At 32.8% G+C, this 24,702-nt stretch overlaps 1 protein-coding gene and 1 pseudogene across 1 annotated transcript; one reads left to right on the top strand and one right to left on the bottom strand.

Moving 5' to 3' along the window:
- Nucleotides 1-1,587: 1,587 nt before the first annotated feature.
- LOC127728880 (uncharacterized) lies at nt 1,588-15,041 on the bottom strand. The gene is given in 7 exon segments (XM_052236468.1): nt 1,588-1,812; nt 3,048-3,124; nt 4,516-4,548; nt 6,748-6,817; nt 8,267-8,307; nt 14,880-14,993; nt 14,996-15,041. Coding segments are annotated over 7 exon segments (558 nt in total). The 3' UTR covers nt 1,588-1,635.
- Nucleotides 15,042-15,735: 694 nt separating this feature from the next.
- Nucleotides 15,736-23,453, top strand: LOC127728879 (uncharacterized; annotated as a pseudogene).
- The last annotated feature ends 1,249 nt before the right edge of the window (nt 23,454-24,702 follow it).

Here is a 24,702-nt window from a genome sequence, read left to right as displayed (position 1 = left end):
TACTAGTAAACTTTTATATCAAACAAACTTGAGTATAGTTGATAAATTCGACACATATATCTTTTAGTTGATAAATTGGCTTTGACGGGGCCTTTTATAGCCAACTATACGGTATGGGTTTTTCTCTTTTTTGAAGGCCGTACGGTTGCCTATACCTATAGCTGCTTACATCCACTTCATTTGAGCTTGGGTGGAAAGTTGTCTCTTTTGGCAATCAAACCACATCTCCTTATTTTTATTTTGAGCTTTCCATTAGTAGATTTAGTTACGCACGGAATTAATAAAGTATTAGTTTCTTTAACACATTTTGAATAAAAGAAGATGTTGGGTAATCGTCAATGAGACGGAAAGCAAACAATACCAAACCAAAAGATATTTCAAGGTCTCAGCAAACTTGTATTAACAATTACAAAAAATTGAAAACAACACGTTTAATAATTTCATGCGTCCGAAGCGCTTTTCTGGATTTACCTTCTTCAGGAACGCTCAAAGCCGAACATCTGAAATCCGAGGAATGTATAAGTACCGAAACAGTTGAAGAGCTATATGACAAAAATACATAAAACAAATACAAACGGCATATCACATTCTTATTTTCACGGTGATTCTGTTTACAGAGAAAGTTAGAGACGATCCATGTAATTACATTAACGGTACCAAGTTGGGTGCACCAGATACGTATTTCGACAATACAAGTCTCGTCATGCTCGAGACCTAAATATTTCAAATCCAAAACTGAAAAGCTTATAAACCAAACAATGACAAAAAGTATAGCCAACGCCGGGAAAGGAATCAGAGCTTTGCATGAGGGAGATGTATTCCGTAATTTAAAACAAGGTGTTTTCTGTCTTTTTGTTAGGGTCGTCGGTATGCTTAGTGCTGATATGATGAGTACAGACTTTTCCAACTGATTTTTATATTTCATTTCAATATTTTTTTTCTAATCTTGTGCTGTTACAACACTGTTTTATGTAAGGGGAGGTTTCAGCTCTTATAATCAAAAATAAGGAGATGTGGTATGATTGTCAATGAGACAACTATCCACCAGAGACCAAATGACGTAGATTTAAATAAATATAGGTCGTCGTACGGCCTTCAACAACGAGAAAAATTACACCACATAGCAAGCTATAAAATGCCTTGACTTAACAAAATGTAAAACAATTCAACTGAGAAAACCAACGGCCTGATTTATGTGCAAAACAAACATGTTTAACACCGTACAAATATTAATGTGCCTGTCTTAGGTCAGGAGCTTGTAATTCAGTGATTGACGTTTGTTGCTGTCTGTCATATAGGTTGTACATTTATTGTAAAGCATATATCATGTCTTCCTTTTCGAATTGTTTTTATATTTAGTAAAGAAGGTCTTTTTACAGATTTCTGTAGGGTATGGGGTTTGCTCATTGTTGAAGACCGTACGATGACCTATATGTGCCACTTTTCTTGTATTTACTCTCATTCTGTAGTCTACCGGTATCATTTTGTGTTTTATAGTATTTTCTTTCAGAGAATTATTTTCGTATCTACTCATTTCTTTCAATCAACTAAAACAATACCTTTGTTCTTTCATATTTTTAAATTGCTTCAGTTTTAATGGTATAAATTATTCCATAAAATACACAATTACATGTATCATTTAACACTTGTTGTTACTCCAGCGGATATGCAATGTCGTGCACCATCGACATATAAAATCTGACCAGAAATAAATGATGCTTCGTCGGAAGCTAAGAAAGAAATTGCTGATGCCACATCCTGTGGCACGCCTACTCTTCCAAGTGGATGTGTTGCTGTTTGTGCTACTAAAAACTGAAACGAAAATAGGTTGAAGCTGAATTTTTTGCATACTGTATCTAATATTAACCAAACTATACATTCTAAATACAGTTTACTTTTATCTATGAAACACTTATAGTCAAGGATAAACTTCCAGATAATTATAAATATGTTAGACGTACATATGATTCATGTAGATGTAGTACTATCCCACACAATAATGTTTCTGTCCACGGCTGTTTCGAAAAATAATTTACATTACAATGTTCACTTATTCAAACCACTAATATATACAAAAGAAGACATAAATGTATGAGGTGGATATTTTGGACTGTTTTCAGCTATGGTACTTACTAAGATAACATGGAAAAATATTCGTAAAACCAGATGAAATGGAATATTTTTTTTTCTACTGTGCAAAATTTGCACCAACGAATTCGTTTTGTAAAATAAATCGCGTAAACATTGCTTTAATTGAAATGTCCATTTTTATGTAAAAGCAGCTTATGAAGCTGAAATTCAATTCAATTTTAGCACGTCAAATGAGTGAGAGTGTCATTTGATATATACGTTAGTATCTTAATAAAACATTTTCCATTTTCTAAATAGACCCAATAAAACGAAAAAAAAATGTAATTGAATATTTTTTCAACAGTTACGATAGAGACCAGAAATTGGGATAGCAAAACATATTAAACTTTTGTGTGAAAAAGTCACAAATAGAACAGCTAAATCATTCAAAGACAGCCTAATATGGAAGTAAATCATTTAAAGTAACTTCAAACAATTAAATAATTTATGTGATGGATATTCAATGTTGAAATGTATAATTTAAGTCATACAAGTAACAAAGCACTGGCTACTTAGCGGACAGTACTTTCTGAAACTGAAAGTTATATTCAAATTGACCATTTCATGTTTTAAGTATTATTGAACATAAATGCCAATGAAACAGTAAAACAAAAACAATTGATACCTAGAAATAACAAAACGTCTCAAATGGTATAAATTAGTTGTTGATGACGGTGGATATCTTTTGCTCTGATATTTAAGTGTTCAGTTTAAAATGCCATTCATAGTTAGTTTGGTCTGACCTAGCTTTTATCCCAATTTCAATCACAAATTGAACCTTTGCTACGAATTTGACGAATGCATGCATGTGTCAGTCATATAATTAATGTCTATGGAGATTTGATATTTTAAAATGAAAAGATAACTTTTACGAAAGTTTTGACACAATAAAAATCCAAAATAACGAATAAAGGTACTTTTGAATAGTCTTTATCAGAATGATATCCTCTTTCTCCACGTCTAGCTATCTTTGAAACTATTGTACCTGGATTAAATAGGAAACATACTGTTAACAAGGAGGTCAACGGTAATATTTAGTATGGAAAGTCTACAAGTAGTATAACAAACGCAGATGGTGCTTCAACGCTGATCAACATATAATGTATATCAATTTGTATAAAATTATTAAGACAGAGGGAGAGGATACCTAGGGGACAAAAAAAATCCTTAGTTCAATAAAAACACACAACACCATGGCAAAAAAAGAAAAACGATTAAAAGACAAACAACAATAACAAAACACCACACAGAAAACTAAAGTATAAGCAATACAATCCGCACTAAAAACCGGGATGAACTCATGGATATTGGGAGGGCCGACTGTTCCTGCTAAACTTGTGACACCCGTCGTGGTCACGACAAGTTGAACATATCCGTGGTCATCTGTGACGTAGATATCCCATAACGGTCAACCAAATCATGATGGAGTCCGTAAAAGTGATTACTCCAAGTTTCAATTTGGAACCCTTGATGCAATGACTTTCTTTTAAGCATTAACACTCTTTCAAAGAAATCATGATAGGAAATGCCTTCGCTGGAATATCGTTCCAACTTGAAAATAAATACCATATGTAAGCGGTACTGGAATGTTGACACTCAAAAATGAAACGTTATAATGGGAAAATTGAAACCTTCATTGTCAATTTGTATATTTAAGTCAATAATAAATATATTTATGAGCTGAAAAGGGAATAGATTTGTAGATGGAGAATGTTGTTGATATATTATCATTAATCATAAAAAAAGTATTAGTGAATCGTTTCAAAAGGTTACCATGATAAAATAACTTTATTGAATTCGTTGAGAGTCCAATAAAATACAAGCTATGTCTGGCTTTCAGTATGTTTACTTTATATAATCATTGTCACTGTGTGATGTTGACACAGGATTACCGGTAAGTCAATCTGACACAGGAACAAAAGGATGAGTTTTTTTTACTGTATATTCACAAATTAATGCTTGTGTTTATTACTGCAAATCCCTGAAGACTGTCAAAAATGTTAGTTTTAATTACTGCATCTGTATACCAAGTTAACTCAATCTAAGTGCTACGATACAACAGTTATGCCCCTGACCCGAATTGGGACGGACGGACAGACACACAGAAGTCAGACGAAGAAGGTGGTTCCTATATACCTCAAATTTTGTTTGCATGGGTACAACTTTGGTTGCAGAAATCTGAAAACCAGATACTACATGATTGCCAATATACCATAATGAAGAAATACTACTATTATGCCAATTAAGACAGTGGTTTCCAGAAATAACCCGGTTGTATGGTGCTTTTCAATAGATTTTATTGTAAATCAAATTTATTCTACTTTATGTCTAGCTGCCATGTTGTTTGTTCCTAATAAATACCAACCAAATAAATAACTTACTTAATTGCGTTTACTCTTACACCAAATGGAGCCAATTCTGAAATAATCAATAATAGTCAACTTATGTATAATATTATCAATCTCCTTATTTTTATATCTATACAACGGTATGGAAATACCAATGGGAAAATAAAAGTCATCAATGCAATATAAATTAGACAACACCATGACCAAAAGAAACATAAGAAAAAACAAACATTAGTGCATAAAACACAACACAGATAACTAATAAATGAGCAACATAACGCCCACTAAAACAAAATTGAACTTAAGTGCTCCTAAAAGGTAAGAAGCAGTCATTGTTCACCAATGCAACCTGTCGGATTGCTTATGACATGTCTAAATTCGGCAATAAGTTATGAACTAAGAAAAGACTGATTGATTGGTGTTTGCTTTACGCCGCCTCAGCACAAAAAGACTAGATCGCGACGAAGAAAAGGGAATGTTTCAATCACAAATAGAACATCCATTGCCATCTTTGACAAAGATATTCAAAAACGATCTTATCAAGAATGGTGGTGTCCGTAAAAGTTTTGAAGAGATGACTTTCAACGTTATCATTAAAAAACTCTTAGTTTAGCAGTTTCCTTATAAGCCAGGAAATCCAGATATGAAACACACGTAAATTAATAAGGCATCAATTTAAAGACATTATATAAATTGATAAAATATGTAGATTATCTAAATATATATATACCTAATATGGTCTCTGATGCATGATTTTTTTTATTATTAATTGTTTTTGGCTTTCAACTAGCTTTCAGTAACTGCGACTACTCTCAAATCGTACTTTCGTGTTAATTTGACCTGTTGATACAATTTGTGATGTATTTTTGTTATTTAATATTAACTTATTCAGTGTTATATCTAGTCTCACTATTTTTAATATATAGAACCTTTGATAAGTGTTTAGTATGACGACAAATTTTCACTTTTGTTCTCGTACTAGGAACAACAAAGTTATTTCCGTACTCAATGTATACTTTACTACAAAATTATTTTTATTTACCTGTGTACGTTATTTTATTTGGCGGCATTTTGTTCAAGGTTATGGTTGTCTTTCTGATATTGTTTTATATCTAACCCCCTGTTTTATTAATTTTGTATTTACATTGTGTCATAGATCAAATTTATTCGTTCAGTGTATGTTCACTTGTTTTTGTTAATATGTCTTTTGATGGAGTTAAGCCATTTCAATTGATATTTTATAGTGTGTCTTTCTATGTTGTGATGTTACATTATTGTTTCAGGTAGGGTGAAGGTTGGCGCCTATTAAAACGTTAAACCCGTTGCATTTGTTTGCACCTGTCCTAAGTCAGGAACCTGATGTTCAGTGGTTGTCGTTTGTTGATGTTGTTGATAAGTGTTTCTCTTTCTCGTTTTTTATATAGACTAGACTGTTGGTTTTCCTGTTTGAATGGTTTTACACTAGTCATTTTTGGGGCCCTTTATAGCTTGCTGTTCGGTGTGAGCCAAGGCTCCGTGTTGAAGGCCGTACTTTGACCTATAATGGTTTACTTTTACAAATTGTGACTTGGATGGAGAGTTGTCTCATTGGCACTCATACCACATCTTCTTATATCTAATATGCAGATCAAATTTAAACGGAGTTACATAAAAATGGAAAGTTCGGAGTAAAAAAAGTATATAGAATATCTCAGCAACATTAACATGTACAGTTGTTGCCAAAGAAACCTAAACCTTCTATGATCATCAACTCGAAACATGAATAAAAGAAATTAATCCGGGGTTTGGATGCAAAGGTGATTAATAATCTCCTTATGTCTGAAGTCCTTTTTTGTTAGTGCATTAACGAAAATTTTATATTTCCTGCTGTTTTACAGAATGAAATGACATTAATAAATATAAAGGCAGTTTTACACCTTCTTCAATTTCATTCATTTCAGTTTCATTTAAAAATATGAAAATAAGTTGACTTAAGCTTCAATGTCGCAGTTTTATGGAAAATATACTAAAACCCTGGTCGTATGAAAACTGCGACTCTATCAACAACCCACCATCCCAACACAAGGGATGATGTTCCCTGTAATATACCGTCTTAAATATCTTCTCAAATTGTCCGTTATCTCTGCTACTTTATAGGTACCTGACTATATAAAAATAAGGAGATGTGGTATGATTGCCAATACGACAACTATCCAACAGAGTTCAAATGAAGTGGGTGTAGCCGTTTACATACCTCAAAGGACACTAAAGCCATACAATATATACTGACCTAAAGCAAGACATTGGGTAAACATATCAATAGCCGCTTTACTCATACAATATACAGACAGCTCTCCCATCTGTAAAACAATGTATAGTTACTCATTGAGACCATCAACTCATGCTTCATTTCTATACTCTATATAAAGGTGGACAGACACTATAAAAACTGTATACAAATATTTAACCAACTTGACATCCATAACATAATTTTGATAGATTTTCCTTATGTTTTGCTAAAAATGTAAAATATACATCCATTTCAAATTCATTTTCAAAAAATATAGATCACCGTACTTATTTTCAAAGTTTTTCAATTTTTTATATCACTGTTTTGTAAATATAACATACACTTTATCTACACAAGGGTGGCACTATTCAGATTAATTGCCTTCTGCTCATAAGACAAATGGGGGTATATGTTCTAGTTTTCTGGCTATTTCACACATTGTGTAAAATGTGATATCCAGTTTAAATATCTCCATGAATTTAACTCATGTGTTCCAAAGTATTTGGCACATTCACAGACATATAGAAAAAATATAACAGAAATATCGAACACCAAGGCAAATTAAAAAAGGAGAAGTTCATAAAAACTAACAAAATCAACGGAATAAGTGAAAAACAACTGCCATATTCCTGACTTGGTACAGGCATTTTCCAAAGAAAATGGTGGGTTAAACCTTGTTTTATAGCTGGCTAAACCTCCCACTTGTATCACAGTTGTTTACATTTCCGTTACATTGACAAAATTGGGTGAACAACCCAAACAGACATAATAGGTTATTGTGACAATAACTGGGATCCAGCAGCCAAAACTGTGTAACATACATCACAGACTGACTAAAAAAAAATTAAAACAAACATACAAATTAATCTAACGATCTAAACAAAATAGAAACAACATTGTAAAAACCCTTTGTGTCCGAATCTCACCTCATGACCCAGCTGCACCAGGAATGCCCAAAGTTAAAAGTCAAAAACCTGATGGCAGGATGCATGAATACCGAGTTACGTCAAAAGTCATACGACAAAAAGTAACATTATACTAGTAGCACGAAGACAAGTAACGGGATCGAAACTTAAGTAAAATAAAAAGACACATCTTCAGCACCTATAAGCTAAACATCAAGACAATCTTGTATTATTAGTGAAGTACACACTGAATATTTATCTACTAGGTCTTGGTACTTTCCGATGAACTTTTTGTGAAAAAGGACAAGACGTTCTTTGAAAAAACCCTGGCTCATTAATTTTTGCTCAGACACAGATGATGTTTTACAAAGTCTGAGTAACAGCTGCAAGCTATTGAATATCGTATGAGTTGAGAAGTGTCTACTCCATACGCGGCGAAGATGGTATTTTGCTGCTACGGTGAGGAAAATTGAAATCGTCTCGTTTGTAATAGATTCTGGTACTGAGATGACCACTGTTGTCATATTCGAGGTAAATGTCTAGAAATGATGATTGAACTTAACCGGTCTTACACCACATATACTTTCGTCATATAATATAGGAGTTGAACTTACCGGTCTACCGCCACAAATACTTGAAACAAATACAATATTTTCTGTAGAAAAAATTTTAATAATGATTTATAAAAAAATAAAATTCTTTTTATCGATTTGTTACCCTTTAATGTTAAAATGTAAGCTGTTGTGACACATGTCTTGTTATTTTTAAGTGAAAACAATTGCCTTGTGGATTTATACAAGTTAAAAGGTGGATGGGAAAAGCGTTGGGATTGGATGAAAAAGCATTGTAATTGAAATAAGTAAGTGATTCAAAGAATACTACATTCATTGATTAGAATCATATTAATTGCTATAATGATTATCTATTATATCTCAAGTAATCAGGTGTCTGAAATGATGTAATTGATTTCAATTTCGACAAAATTTACTCAAACGCAATCATTTAATATAAATAAATGGGGAATGTGTCCATGGGACACAAATGATGCCACCGCTTGCATATAACGTTATAAGGGGACACAACTCAAGAACAGTAAAGCAACGCAAAAAAAAATTCAAACTTGATCTTTGTTTTGTGGTAATAAGCATTGTGTACAAGATTCATAACATTTGGTTGAGGCAAACGTAAGTTAGAGAACACAAACCACGGCCGTACTGACGTACGGACAAACGGACGAACGTTCCGACGGACAAGGGTAAAACTTTATGCCCCCTCCGTTACGGCGGGGCATATAAAAATAAGGAGATGTGATGTGATTTCCAATGAGACAACTCTCTACACGAGTCCAAATGACGTGGATGTAAGCATCTATAAGTCATCGTATGGCATTCAACAATGAGCAAAACTCATACCGTAAAATCAGCTATGAAAGGCCCTGACAAATGTGAAACAATTCAAATGAGAAAACTAACGACCTGATTTATATATAACAAATCAATATGCGGACAACAACCAACGACAACCACTGCATTACAGGCTTCTGATGCATGCTTCGATAAATATTCAAAATTATAATATTTTTCCTTGACACATAATAAACTTAATGCTTTCAAAAGTCAATTAAACCCTATATTTACCGAAACAAAAGACAGAAATTGTTTTATTCCGTTTTCCGAGAGAGGGAATCTATGTAATGACAATAGTTTACCAAAAACCAATTGCACATCAAACGATTTTACCATAATTATGCACGTAAATACACGCTATGTTTTGCGCGCTGAATATACTTTTCACGCAAGTTAATATTCAGTTTTATTCAAAATCCAGTTCATATGGAAAAAACTACTAAAGTTCTATCAATATGGAATAATCAAAAAGATTCCAAACTGTTAATAGTATCGTGATTTTAAATGAAGAAAACATTAGTACACTCCTTCGGACATTAAAAATAAAAAGATCAATATCAACATGCATAAACGTAACATTATTCGAATTTTTCAATGACTAATTAGGAAAATTGACATATTTCTTGCTGGAAATATAATGTTGTATTTTTTGTTTAATTTTGATTAGTGATGGATAGAATTAATAATTATTTCTTTTACCCGGAACGAAACAATTTTCATAGAGATAACTGACTTACTCAAGTGAAATAGAAATGCACTTATTTTTGTTAAGTTCAAGGAACAGTAAATGCAATATGTCCCAGATGTGTGTTACACATTACTTAGACAAATTGAGCTCTAATTGAATAAAAATAAATTAACTATAAAACTGCTAAACTTACTAAAATATCCTCGAATGTAAATCCTTTAAATAAGTAAACATTTGTATAAAATGCACGCAAAAGTTTGGAAAAGTTATCAAATTTGTCTTTAAAAAAAGTAAAACAACAAAAATACCGATCTCCAAGGAAAATTCAAAACGGGAAGTCCCTTAACAATTGGCAAAATCAAAAGCTCAAACATATTAAACGAATGGAAAACATCTGCCATATTCCTGACTTGGTACAACCTCCGTCGCAACACCCAGTACGTATAATCTTTATAATCGACATGTTGTTGCCAGCTAATTTTTTGTTTTATAAAATATGTAAAGTAATCATAACGTTACATCAGTCAATGTGTAGCGCATGAAGAAAATTCCACAAAACGTCGAAATTAGCTAAACCTCGTTGTGTCATAAATATAAAAAAGAAGATGTGGTATGAGTGCCAATGAGACAACTCTCCATCACAGTCACAATGTATAAAAAGTTAACAATTATAGGTCATAGTACGGCCTTCAACACCGTACAGCAAGCTATAAAGGGCCCCAAAATGACTAGTGTAAAACATTTCAAACAGGAAAACCAACGGTCTAATCTATATAAAAAACGAAAAAAAGAGAAGCACATATGAATCACACGAACAAACGACAACCACTGAACAACAGGCTCCTGACTTAGGAAAGGTGCATAAAAATGCAGCGGGTTTAAACGTTTTTACAGGCGCCAACCTTCACCCTAACTTGAGACAGTAGTGTAACATTACAACATAAAAATACATACTATAAAATATCAACTGAAATGGCTTAACTGTATCAAAAAGACATTTAAACAAAAACAAGTAAACATACACTAAACTAATAAGTTTGATCTATGACACAATGTAAATACAATAATTATAGGTGCATATATAACATAGACGTTACAGGTAGTAATAAAAAGATTTAGAGAGAGTGTCATAAAGCCTTGAAAACGTATATTTTTTGAAGTGTTTCACTAATAACACGGTTAAAGATTGGTTAATATATTCAAAACTAAATGTGTGGCAATATGGTTATATAATATAGATCACACGGAAATTGATGTTGCAAACACAGTTTGAGACAGTTTGAAGATCGATCTTCGCCGATTGTAAGGCTATACAAATGAACATTTATTTTGAAAGAATTATTTCAATAAAATAAAAGAGATCAATACATTATTTTTTTTATTTCTAGTTAAAGTGCAATATTCTACTATTGTATGCAGATTCTTATAAAAAAATACTTGTCATGACCAATTTAATCTAATTTGTCCTTAATCAAATGCGATCTCAAGAACGATAAAAGTGACGCTACCCAAATTCATACTTGATCTGAGTTTTATGGTAATAAGCATTGTGTAAAAGTTTCATTACATTTGGTTGAGGCAGACTTAAGTAAGAGAACGGAAACGAAAAAATCAGCAATTTTTCCATTTGTAAAAGAGCAGAACTCTAAAACGGTAAAAGAGGGACGAAAGATACAAGAGGGACAGTCAAACTCATAGATCAAAAAACAAACTGACAACGCCATGGCCAAAAATAAAAAGACAAACAGACAAATAATAGTGCAGATGACACAACATAGAAAACTAAAGACTAAGCAACACGAACCCACCAAAAACTGGGGGTGATCTCAGGTGCCACAATAATTCAATCTTCATCTGAGTTTTGTGGGAATAAGCATTGTGTATAAATTTCATAAAATTTGGTTGAGGCAAACCTAAAGTTACAGAACCGAAACGAAAAATTCTGCATTTTTTCGATTTGTAAAGGAGCATAACTCTAGAACGGTAAAAGTGATGCCACCCAAATTCACACTTGATCTGTGTTTTGTGGTAATAATCATTGTTTAAAAGTTTGATAACATTTGGTTGAGACAAACTAAAGTTAGAGAACGGAAACCAATTTCGGGACGTACGGACGGACGTACAGACGGACAAGTAAAACTTAATGCCCCCTCCACTACGGCGGGGGCATAAAAAAACAACAAACGTACAATAAATTTAGGAGGATTTATACCCTAGGAATAAATTACCTGAGTTGTATTCGGCAAAACCTCTCAGAATTTTGGGTCCTCAATGCTCTTCAACTTCGTACTTTATTTGTCTTTTAACTTTTATATTCGAGAGTCACTGATGAGTCTTTTGTAAACGAGACGTCCAAAAATAAGCCATGATTTCTTTTCACAAAAAATCTTACGATAAAAATTGATCGTAAGTTATACTGAAATGTTCATGACTTACGAGGTGTTTTTCTCTTAAGATTTTTTATGAAATGAGTCGCTGCTATCTTCGGTGAGTTGTTTTATGTATATGTATTATTGTATTTCCTTTATTTTATATTTCAGAAATCGTTTGATCTGAGACATGCAACAGAAATGAAATCAAGACGTATTGTCTCGTTATTTTTACTCATTGTTCAAATTTTATTTATCATATATCATCTACATAAGTCAAGGAGTGTTTACAACAGTAAAACACATCATGCAATTAGAGACGAAACCAGTGTGGCGAATCAAATGACTTATACAACAGACTTTAACGACATCAACATAGGAATTATATTTAAAAACGCTAAACTATATCCCAGAATGAATATGGAATCAAAATTTGAAACTGCTGTTTTCTCAATGATTAAGTGGACAACTGTTCCCCTGAATATTTACATCATTGCTGATAGCTCAAGCTACATCCTTGCAGAAAACATCATAAAAAATGCTACAATGAAATACAGAAAAAAGAAAGTTGTTGTAAGTATTAAATAAAACTGCTACGTAGGATATGATAATTCTTATGATATAACAAATGAGCTGCGTCAGATAGAAATCGATCTTATGTATGTGCACTTTTACATATACATGAATCAAACTTTGATTGATTTTGGAACATTCAAATACGAAATAAAAGATGATTTGTGGTCTATTTTGTAGGGTTCTTATATCAACTTAATTTTCAAACAGTTACCTATTTTGATCTGAGCGTCACTGGTTAGTATTGTGTGGATGAAACGCACGTCTTAAATTTTAAACCTGGTACCTTTTGTTAGCTATTATTCTCAAATCCTAAACAAAAAAATAGATTGTAATTTACAAATTTAAAAATTATTGCCCATTTCTGGAGGCCTCTAGCTTAGAAGGAATGAACATCTGCATTAACAATAATTGTGATAAATTACATTTCAGGTTATAAAGTTCGATGATGAAGACATGTCAAAGAGATCATATAATATCATCAAAGACATCAAGCCTTACTTCATAAATTTAGATTTGGCGAATTATCAAGACTCCATTTTCTTTTTATCTATTGTCATGCACAAACTAATGCCAGATACAATACACAAAATCATTATGCTAGACTGTGACATAAAGTTAAATAACGATATTATGGAACTTCACAAATTATTTAATAAATTTTCAAATACAAATATCATTGGTATAGCTAGAGAAAACCAACCAGCTTACAGACATGTGATGTCAAAATATCGCAAATTGCATCCGGGAACTCGCATTGGTGAGCCACCTCCAGATGGAATAACAGGATTCAATGCGGGCGTTTTGCTTTTAAACTTGGATAAAATGAGAAAATCGAACATTTACAATCAATATATAAATCCCAAAGTTATAAAAGATGCGTCGAAAAAATATTCTTTTGGAGGCCATTTAGCTCACCAAGATTTCTTCTTTTTGTTAAGTTTAGAACACGAAGAATTATTTCATATTTTACCTTGTTCATGGAATAGACAGTTATGTACTGTCTATAGAGACAAATTCAAAGAGTACAAATCTGTTTTTGACCTTTACTTCAACTGTGAGGGTCATATTAATATATACCATGGTAACTGTGGTATGCAAATTCCTAAATTAGAATGGGAAGAATAAACTATGACTTAGCATCTTAATTGTATGTAAGAACAACAAGTTCAAAACATTTTTGTCATTAAAAGATCCATTACCTATCAGTTATTCGTTCATTCTTGTATTTAAATTCGAAAATTTTAATTAATGATTATATAGGAGTGTGTTTTATGACTTTCAATAACAAAGAGGCCCAAGAGGTATTGTCAATGAATGTGATGAATGCAATGCATGAGCTTTGTGCAGTTTTTCATTTTTAGTACATTCTAAAAAACGTTTACAGATAACTTCAGCCTTTTACTGTAAAGAGTTGAGACTCGCTCTGCTCATTCGACGAAAATAGCATTGTACATGCGATCTTGTATTTTAAGGAGTTTTATATAGTTTTAAATGAGTGGCATAAAAAATATGCTTCGGTCAGCATACAACTACAAAAAAAACTATTTAATCCTTAAACAACATTCACATACAAGAACAACGTAAACATTTATAAAAGTGTATATGCTCGTATGTTGTGCATCCACATCATTTCACAATAACTTATAAATAAACTCATAATAGATACAAGGTTTTAAAAAAATTACGCAAGACGTGCATTTCGTCTACAAAAGACTCGTCAGCGACGCTCGAATAGAATTAAGCCCTACCTCTATTTTTCTTTTAAAGATATAACCAACTAACTGTCATGCCTGGTTACACTGCTGTTAGTTACACAGTTATCAATTCTAACAGACGCTTATATAGTAGCCTTAACCATTCAATGAATTTGAAATATTCATCGAAATTGTGTATACAGGAATAAGATTGTTGTGATATTTTTCTCATTTGTTAATATCGTCAAAAAAAAAACTGGTAATGCCCTTGGTATAAAACGTCCACCAACAGTGACATCGACTCACTGGTTGTACACACTCACCGAAGATATTAGACTTATAATTTGTAAGCTATTTTCTTCTTTTACATATATCATGTTGAGGCTTTATTATCTAAATACGTCAAAATGATTTTCACCTCGTTAGGGCATATTTTAGGTATTCCCCCATGCAACCATGGTTATCACGACTATAACCTTATTCTAAGTTACTACCTTTTGTTTGTTTTAGATATTCCATAGCGGCTTTTGTTAGCATGAATTGTGCCTTAACATTGGTGTCAAACATTTCATCATACTCTTTATCTGAGGTATCTCCGGTTTGCAGGCGTGCGCCATTCCTGCATTATTAACCTACAAATCACACAGAAATAACATTAAATTTCACTTCTCAACAAGGTTTATGACTGACTATGATAAGGCAGCAACCATTCCTCTTTTGTGGTGGGCGAGGGGTTTTTTTTGGGGGGGGGGGGGGGGGCACGCTTTTTTTTCCAACTTTAATCAAAACTGTTTTTTTTATAACATACAGAAACAAGATTTTTATAATCAATGTTGATTTGAAATTATTATTTCAAAAAATCTAGAATCAAACAATTTATCATTCCACACAAAATATGAATGGTCTGTATCTTATGGTCTGTCATAGACAGTAATAGTATGTAACTACTTCTACTTTAAAACAAAAATTACAAAACTAGCAAGCCAATTGACAAAACTAATAATATACCCGTTATATACCCGAACAATACTTCTCTAAGGATATTTGAACCGACATTTTTAAACGTTGCATATTTACTAGACAATAGAAGTATTTAGAACTATCATGACTATATGTCAGTGCATGTGGTTAGGTGGACAAACCGCTACATCCTAGATGGTGCATAAACTCATCATAGATACCAGGATTGAAATTTTGAACGCCAGACGCGCGTTTCGTCTGAAAAAAGACTCACCATTGACGCTCAAATAAAAAAAGGTTAAAAAGACTAAATCCAGGGTCAAGTGATAAGGGCAGATTCAACAATTCAGAATTCAAGAATAACAAAAACCGTCTACAGGAGTTGGAACCATGGCATTGTCAGTTCGTGTTCGACTTATTAGTTTGACTATGCCTTTGGTATCTACCGCCTCTCTTTTAATTTCTAATAATTTCTCAATATATAAATTCTAGAATCCGTTCATCCTATTTAGACTCCTCAAAATTCAAGAGTCTATCCTAAATTGAGGTAAATTATTTGGCCTTCCAATAACCGTTTCGATTCCTAACATCACTGAAGAGACATTAATTGTCGAAATCCGGATATGGTGTACAAAAAATCTTTGCACCTTTGTTTGCGGTATACCATCTTCGCCGCAAGTTTATTGTTTTCTGTTTGGTATTAAATTTATAGTTAAGATCCATTTATTACACCTTGTGATCCGTTTATTTGGCAATCGCCAATGGCAGTCAGCAGGATTTAAGAACATTTGTTGTTCGACCTGTTAGTCAAATGCGTTTTGTTAAAATATACTTTTTCACTTTTTTGGTCTTTTGGAAAATGTTGTTTGTGCTGTATTTAGACCCCTCTAACAAGAAATTTGTTTGCATGCACACGTATAAAAATTGCGGTTTTTATCCAAATCAATCATAGGTTTGAACGTTGTTTTCAATTTAGACTTTTTATATTTTTTCGTTTGGGCTTGTATTATATTTGCCTTCGGGTTTATATGATCCGTTCATCCTATTTAGACTCCTCAAAATTCAAGAGTTTATCCTAAATTGAGGTAAATTATTTGGCCTTCCAATAACCGTTTCGATTCCTAACATCACTGAAGAGACATTAATTGTCGAAATCCGGATATGGTGTACAAAAAATCTTTGCACCTTTGTTTGCGGTATACCATCTTCGCCGCAAGTTTATTGTTTTCTGTTTGGTATTAAATTTATAGTTAAGATCCATTTATTACACCTTGTGATCCGTTTATTTGGCAATCGCCAATGGCAGTCAGCAGGATTTAAGAACATTTGTTGTTCGACCTGTTAGTCAAATGCGTTTTGTTAAAATATACTTTTTCACTTTTTTGGTCTTTTGGAAAATGTTGTTTGTGCTGTATTTAGACCCCTCTAACAAGAAATTTGTTTGCATGCACACGTATAAAAATTGCGGTTTTTATCCAACGCAATCATAGGTTTGAACGTTGTTTTCAATTTAGACTTGTTTATATTTTTTCGTTTGGGCTTGTATTATATTTGCCTTCGGGTTTATATGATCCGTTCATCCTATTTAGACTCCTCAAAATTCAAGAGTCTATCCTAAATTGAGGTAAATTATTTGGCCTTCCAATAACCGTTTCGATTCCTAACATCACTGAAGAGACATTAATTGTCGAAATCCGGATATGGTGTACAAAAAATCTTTGCACCTTTGTTTGCGGTATACCATCTTCGCCGCAAGTTTATTGTTTTCTGTTTGGTATTAAATTTATAGTTAAGATCCATTTATTACACCTTGTGATCCGTTTATTTGGCAATCGCCAATGGCAGTCAGCAGGATTTAAGAACATTTGTTGTTCGACCTGTTAGTCAAATGCGTTTTGTTAAAATATACTTTTTCACTTTTTTGGTCTTTTGGAAAATGTTGTTTGTGCTGTATTTAGACCCCTCTAACAAGAAATTTGTTTGCATGCACACGTATAAAAATTGCGGTTTTTATCCAACGCAATCAAAGGTTTGAACGTTGTTTTCAATTTAGACTTGTTTAAATTCTAGAAATGTATACATGTTATAAATTATGTCAGTTGCAAAGCAGTGACTACTGTAAAAGAAGCGAGTAAAATATTAGATTGGGAAGGCTGTTGCTCATATTCAATTTTACCTAAAGTAAATTTTTAAATGTTAATGACACCATTTTGGCATAATATATGATATTATGGGACAAGACTGACTACAATAGATCACAAAATATACACATTTTAAAAGGATTAAATAACTTGATTTTTTGCAATTACAAAGAACAAATAATGGCTCATATCATATCTCATCCTTAAAATAAAAACGAGGAATAGTAATTGCACATTACTTGATGCCTCTAGTTCTCAAGGAATAACTGTCTGTTTTTGTGATGTCGATTTCACTAAATAAGATTAATTGGTCCAGACATTGCTGGTTCCCCGGTGTGGAACCTCAGGACAAAGACACCGAAAAATGAAGCAACGCTTGTTCCTTGGCATCAAGGTTATTCAAGATTTAAGAACAATTGGTTTTGAATATTGTTATTAAAGAAAACTTAATTCTTCTGTTAGTATGATGATGATGAAGTTCTTGCTGTTAAATGCCGCGATCTTAGCGAGGAAGCAGCAAATACATATTACTAAGTATTTGGTTTGAACAGGCCAGGGATCTAACCCACGACATGCTACACTGGAGGAGAACACGCTATCACGAGTCAACCGAGACGATTTCGGAAAATATAATTTTACAAAATAAGATGTAACATGATATGCGATTAATTTATTTCTGTTGATGCTTACCATATCGATGACTAATCTCATCCTGGTTGGTAATTCATTCAAGCTACTTAAGCGTACACCCAATACAGTGCGAGCACGTTAACGTTCACATCATAAAACAAACAAAAATCGAAAACCTATAACTATTTATTTATATGATTCTAGTAAAATTTAAGTATTTTCTTACCTATTCAGATAGTGCTTACTTTGACAATGACTCGTACAAAGTGTTGACACCTTCAGCTTGGATACCTCTTCTGGATACTAATCAATTTAATGGAGGCATGGAGGTAAATTTTTACTATGGTATTAAACCATTCAAGAAAATTTGTCTAAATATCAGAGCCTAATTACCTTTGCTGAATTGTCGAGGACGTTCTGTTCAGAAGCATCTTCTGATCTAATCGTCTAAATGATTTTAATAAGTAAACTTTCCAAACCTATAAGCGAGAACAACTTTAGAATTGATCCCATAAACACATCATAGGATCAAGCAATGATACTGTGCTCTGTTCTTTTACCAAAAAATCAAACAGAGAAACTTAAATATTTTCACATTATATGATTAAAAAAATAATAATGGCATCATGCTATTGATAAACCAGGAGATTGTTGTACATGATTCTGGTATTAACTAATGTATCTGTAGAATGGTAGATCCCGCGTTAAAACTAATCGAAAACTAAAGCAAACATGACAGAAATGTTTTGAAATCTGAAATCCCGAAGACAACATATGTCGCGAATTGCGATTACCATTATTATTGTTTAAACATATTTCTCCTTTGACATTTTTGTTTTCCATGAAACATGCTCCTTTTATCGTAAATTTTGTCTCCTTTAATTAGCTCCTTTAATTGTAATATATTTCTCCGTTATTTATATTTGAGTATCTCCGTTAATTGTTATAGAAAACTTTATATTCACTAATATCTCGTGCTTTATGCTTTATTTGTCCCTATAAATAAGAATGGAAAATATGATTTGGGCAACTGTTAGAATTGAACTGGAATATGTGAACTGTATGTATGATGTATTATAAATGATAGAATAAATGTTAAAACGCTGATGTGTTTTTCATTATAAAATGTGGAATTAGTGGTGAACCTCTCAACCAAGACAAACAAAAAAATACAGTGTTCGTTAACAATTACCTACGCAACAACATAAGGATGAGTTAAACATCGCTGCTTACTAAATATTGGACATATACAGCATGCGTCTTATCCTGTTGGTTAAATCTGGTATTCTACTGTCTTTTCAGTTGTAAATTCAATCAAAACTAAATTAAATGAGAGAAATGAACTCATCATAGATATCAGGATTAAAAATTGTCTCTGCCAAATGTGCGTTTCGTCTACAAACGACTCATCAGTGACGCTCAAATAAAAAAAAGTTAAAAAGGCCAAATAAAGTATGAAATAGAAGAACATTGAGGATCCAAAACTCCCAAGATTTAGCCAACTACAGCTAAAGTAATCTATTCCTACGGTAGAAAATCCTTAGTATGTCGAAAAATTCAAAGTTAGGTAAACAATTAATTTGTAATTATGACAATTAATCAATGATAATTCATGTCAACACAGACGTGCTGACTGCTTGGCACTTAGATAGAGACTTCATTTTAAGGAACCGGACATAGAAAAGAGTAAAGGCTGGACTAAAAAATTTTCGAATTACTTTTCAGATGGTAAAGAAGGTACATGCTAAAGGCAAAGTAGGAAATCATCAGTGTTGCTATGGAAACACGTGGTATGTGATGATGGACGAAGAATAAATGTCAAAGACAATTGGTTAGAACGAGTTGTTGAATAGCCATGTTTATTAAGACTTATAATTTGTTTTGTTGTAAATGTTAATTATCGAGAACACACATAATACCAAGAGAGTCCAATACATCTAGCTGTACTCGTTGAATATTGGCTCTAATGCTTGCATCTTTCAATCTGTGAGGTGAAAGAAAACCCGTTTGAAAAAAATCATGGAAGCACATTTAGGAAAAGTTTACAAAGAGTCGAATATAAAAGATTGTTAGTAACCAAAGGACGTTCATTTAAACCTTTAAAACAATTATGTTACCATTATAAAGTGGTAGGAATTCGTGCAAAGAGAAGGGGTTATAGACACATATAATTATGTTGAGCTTTTTTTTTTATTATTATCAACTACATAATATTTTAACAGATGTTAATATAGAAAAAGAGTCGCAGAAATGCGATGTACCTTATGGTGGCATGACACTTTTTAACAATATCACTCCTCATCGCAGGTAAGTGTTTGTCTAGCTAACCAGCATAAATTAGGAAGTCTTTCCATTCTCATGTAGTTTTATATATTTATGTTTCCACGTGTACTTCATATATTTGATTCATTCCGACTAGTGATTGAACATTTTCATACAAAACAGATGTATCAAATTTAATATACCTTCAATTCAAATATATTTAAGAAAATAGGTAGAAACCATAAAGAATAGTAATGAAAAACAACATTCCCACCTTTTATGTAATCTTCAAACAATACACTGAACTACACTAGATCATGTGAAAAATTAATCATTATACAACAAAAATCTAGTTAATTTGTAGAAAAATAAGTAGTTAGTTACAAAAAAGTTTTAAAAAGAACTTTTGCGACGCCGAAAGATTTCTTTTGAAAAATGTAACACTCGATCACCCATGTGTAGTACTGATAAAAATGACAAAAGAAATTTGTAAAAAATGAATTATGACCAAAAAAATGCTGAGAATGGAAAACAAAATACAGCTTTACTGATGCGAAACGTTTTCTAGGTATATCTTCTTAAGGAAAGATCACAGAATGACAAAAATGACGCTAATAATTAGTCGCAATTCCTTCTCCTGTGGCAAATTAAGGCACAAGTATTTATCGATGTTAAATATCGTAAATCAAGTAAGAGATAACCGACAAAACTGAGGGGATCGCATGAACTCCAAAAGGAGGGTGTCCTGTTCATCGACAGGGTAAGCATCGCCTTCTATGCATGCATTAACCGCCATGCTAATCCATACTCAGTCAAAGTATCACAATCGGAAACAGGACATAATCAGTAGAATTACAGATCAGACGACGTTACTGGTATCTAAAGATCTAAAACCGTAAATGCCGCTAGTGAGTTGAGATATATACACATTTTATGGGTCAACCAATACCATAAAACTTATATATTGTAGATTTCAAAGTTTTTCCTTATAAAAACGGCTACTTATTGATGGACATACTAGGGACCAACTACACTTCTGTTTTTAATTGAAAGTGTCTTCTCATTTAGCCTTCCAAATGTATCAACCGATATAAAATGGAGTTTGGATTTACGTTGCCAGCGACCTGATGCACCTTTTGGGCTATGGAATTTAAAACCAGGTCGTTATGAGATCATCGCCTGATCCGAAACTGAAACCAGACTGGGACCCGTTTTGTTTTATAGATAAAACAGCAGCACAAAAAGAGTCTATTAAAGATTTTGTAGAGGTAAGAGAAATTCTTAAGCTTCAGATTCCAATAAGCCTTTATTCTAATTTGATATCTATGCATGATATCGAATAGTGTATTGTTTCGTCTGATCTTAAACAGAGAAAGCTGATTTGGAAGTTGAAAAGGCACTTTAAAATAAAGAAACCTCACCGTGAAAAAAAAACCTTTCGAACCTTTGTGAAGAAAAAGATTTAGAAGTGGTTTCGTAGCCTAAACCGGTTCGATAAATGTATTCAGCCGATCAAACTAATTTCCATTTGTTTGATCCCAATAAATTCATAAAGCCTTTTAAAATAGATGGTCCAGTCTTCTCTGTGACAAGGTCAATACCGGCTTAACCATTCTGACGCCCATAATAGATCTGAAACTTCTCATTACATATTATTTCCAAAGAATCAGATCTAGGTCTGCTATAAAAGTTCACCACGTAGCAGAAGACTGTTATTTTCTTTCAGCTTAGTATGTAAAAGGAACGTAATTTAATAAAAAAAAAATACAACTAGAACAAAGTGTTTATGTTATTACCTTATTCACAAATAAAAACCAAATACATACTTATATCCATTATGATTGCTGCAAAATTAACAAAAAACTATCAATGTTGACAATGTGTTAGTCCCGCAGCTTTGATTAGGGCAAAAGCTTCTATGCCATATCCAATCTCATATAAGATATATACCTTTTCATAATAAAATGATATACCGGTACCAAATGTCACATTTTTATTATCTTTGTAGGGAACTTGTTTACTGATCTTTAAATGAATTTGTTAGGTCCAATAGCCATAATAAGGTGAAAGTATGTTCAAACAGAACGAAATCTAAAGCTGATCTGGAAATGATCACTATACAATCATCAACCCAGTACAAGCTCAATATCTAAAACAATACAGAAAGCTGGGGGGGGGGGAAATTTAATTTTTACAAAATATCCCAGTCCAAGGGTTATACTAGAAATTAGGCAACTAATAGGCAGTTTATTTATACTTCATTGTATACAAGAAACGTTATAATAAAAACTTATCAATAATCTTTACATTGAAATCAATTAAAAGGACCATTTTGTTGTTTTAACCTCCCAAAGATTTTATTGCTAGTGACAACGGCCATGTTGAATAATCAGATAATATCAGGAACTAATTATAAATTTGGTTCCCTAAGATGAGCGTGGCCAAGTTTGGTTTCATTAAATATTTTTAAAATGTATACTGACGGACGACAACGGACGAACGACGGATCCCAAAAACAATAGCTCATGCTCACTCTATGGGTATATAGCCAAGGGTGTTTTGGGTTTAAAGACGTCAAATATGTCTTACTGTCATGCTTTGATTGCAATTTAATTGACTTATAATACACCAATTCTAAAGATTGATGCACATTAATTTTCACGCACCTAAGCACTCACCTTGACCTGCAAATGTATATATTTTCTTTATCTATAAGTGAATTATTGTTTTGAAGGTTCCAGACGATGAGTTTGATACAATTATTCAGGGGCCATGGATGAAAAAATGGGGAATAGTTCATATGAATGCCCATACGGATAAACATGAAGAAGTAGAGAGAACAAAGAGCTAACACCATAACTATAGGACTGTTAAAAAGAAAGATCAGAACTGTATAATGCAAAGGTGTAATCATGCGTATATATGAAAAAACTAAATTTATAAAACACAGAACAATAAAAGGGGTGCTGCCATAAATACTAGAACACTTTTATATCAAACAAACTTGAGTATAGTTGATAAATTCGACCCATATATTTTTTAGTTGATAAATTGGCTTTGACGGGGCCTTTTATAGCCAACTATACGGTATGGGTTTGTCTCATTTTGAAAGGCTGTACGGTTGCCTATACCTATACTTGCTTACATCCACTTCATTTGAACTTGGGTGGAAATTTGTCTCTTTGGCAATCAAACCACATCTCCTTATTTTTGTTTTGAGCTTTCCATTGGTAGATTTAGTAACGCACGGAATTAATAAAGTATTAGTGTCTTTAACACATTTTGAATAAAAGAAGATGTTGGGTAATCGTCAATGAGACGGAAAGCAAACAATATCAAACCAAAAGATATTTCAAGGTCTCAGCAAACTTGTATTAACAATTACAAAAAATTGAAAACAACACGTTTAATAATTTCATGCGTCCGAAGCGCTTTTCTGGATTTACCTTCACAAGGAACGCTCAAAGCCAAACATTTGAAATCCGAGGGATGTATAAGTACCGAAACAGTTGAAGAGCTATATGACAAAAATACATAAAACAAATACAAACGGCATATCACATTCTTATTTTCACGGTGATTCTGTTTACAGAGAAAGTTAGAGACGATCAATGTAAACATATTAACGGTACCATTTTGTCTGCACCAGATACAAATTTCGACAATACAAGTCTCTTCATGCTCGAGACCAAAATTTTTCAAAATCCAAAACTGAAAAGCATATAAACCAAAAAAGGACAAAAAGTATAGCCAAAGCCGGGCAAGGAATCAGAGCTTTGCATAAATGAGATGTATTGCGTTATTTTAAACAAGGTGTTTTCTGTCTTTTTGTTAGGGTCTTTGGTATGCGTAGTGCTGATATGATGAGTCAAGACTTTTCCAACTGATTTTCATATTTTATTCCAATATTTTTTTTTCAAATCTTGTGCTGTTACACCACTGTTTTATGTAAGGGGAAGTTTTAGCTCTCATAATTAAAAATAAGGAGATGTGGTATGATCGTCAATGAGACAACTTTCCACCAGAGACCAAATGACGCAGATGTTAACAACTATAGGTCGTCGTACGGCCTTCAACAACGAGAAAAACATATACCGCATAGCAAGCTATAAAATGCCTTGACATAACAAAATGTAAAACAATCCAAAGGCCTGATTTATGTGAAAAACACCGCACAAATATTTATGTGCCTGTCCTAGGCCAGGAGCCTGTAATTCAGTTATTGACGTTTGTTGCTGTCTGTCATATTGGTTGTTCATTTATTGTATAGCATTAATCATGTCTTCCTTTTCGAATTGTTTTTATATTTAGTAATGAATTGGCC

The sequence above is a fragment of the Mytilus californianus genome, unplaced genomic scaffold, assembly GCF_021869535.1.
Source record: "Mytilus californianus isolate M0D057914Y unplaced genomic scaffold, xbMytCali1.0.p SCAF_2, whole genome shotgun sequence".
Lineage (NCBI taxonomy): Eukaryota > Metazoa > Mollusca > Bivalvia > Mytilida > Mytilidae > Mytilus > Mytilus californianus.
Note: the sequence above shows the minus strand (reverse complement) of the source record. Positions and strands in the feature narration are given on the sequence as shown.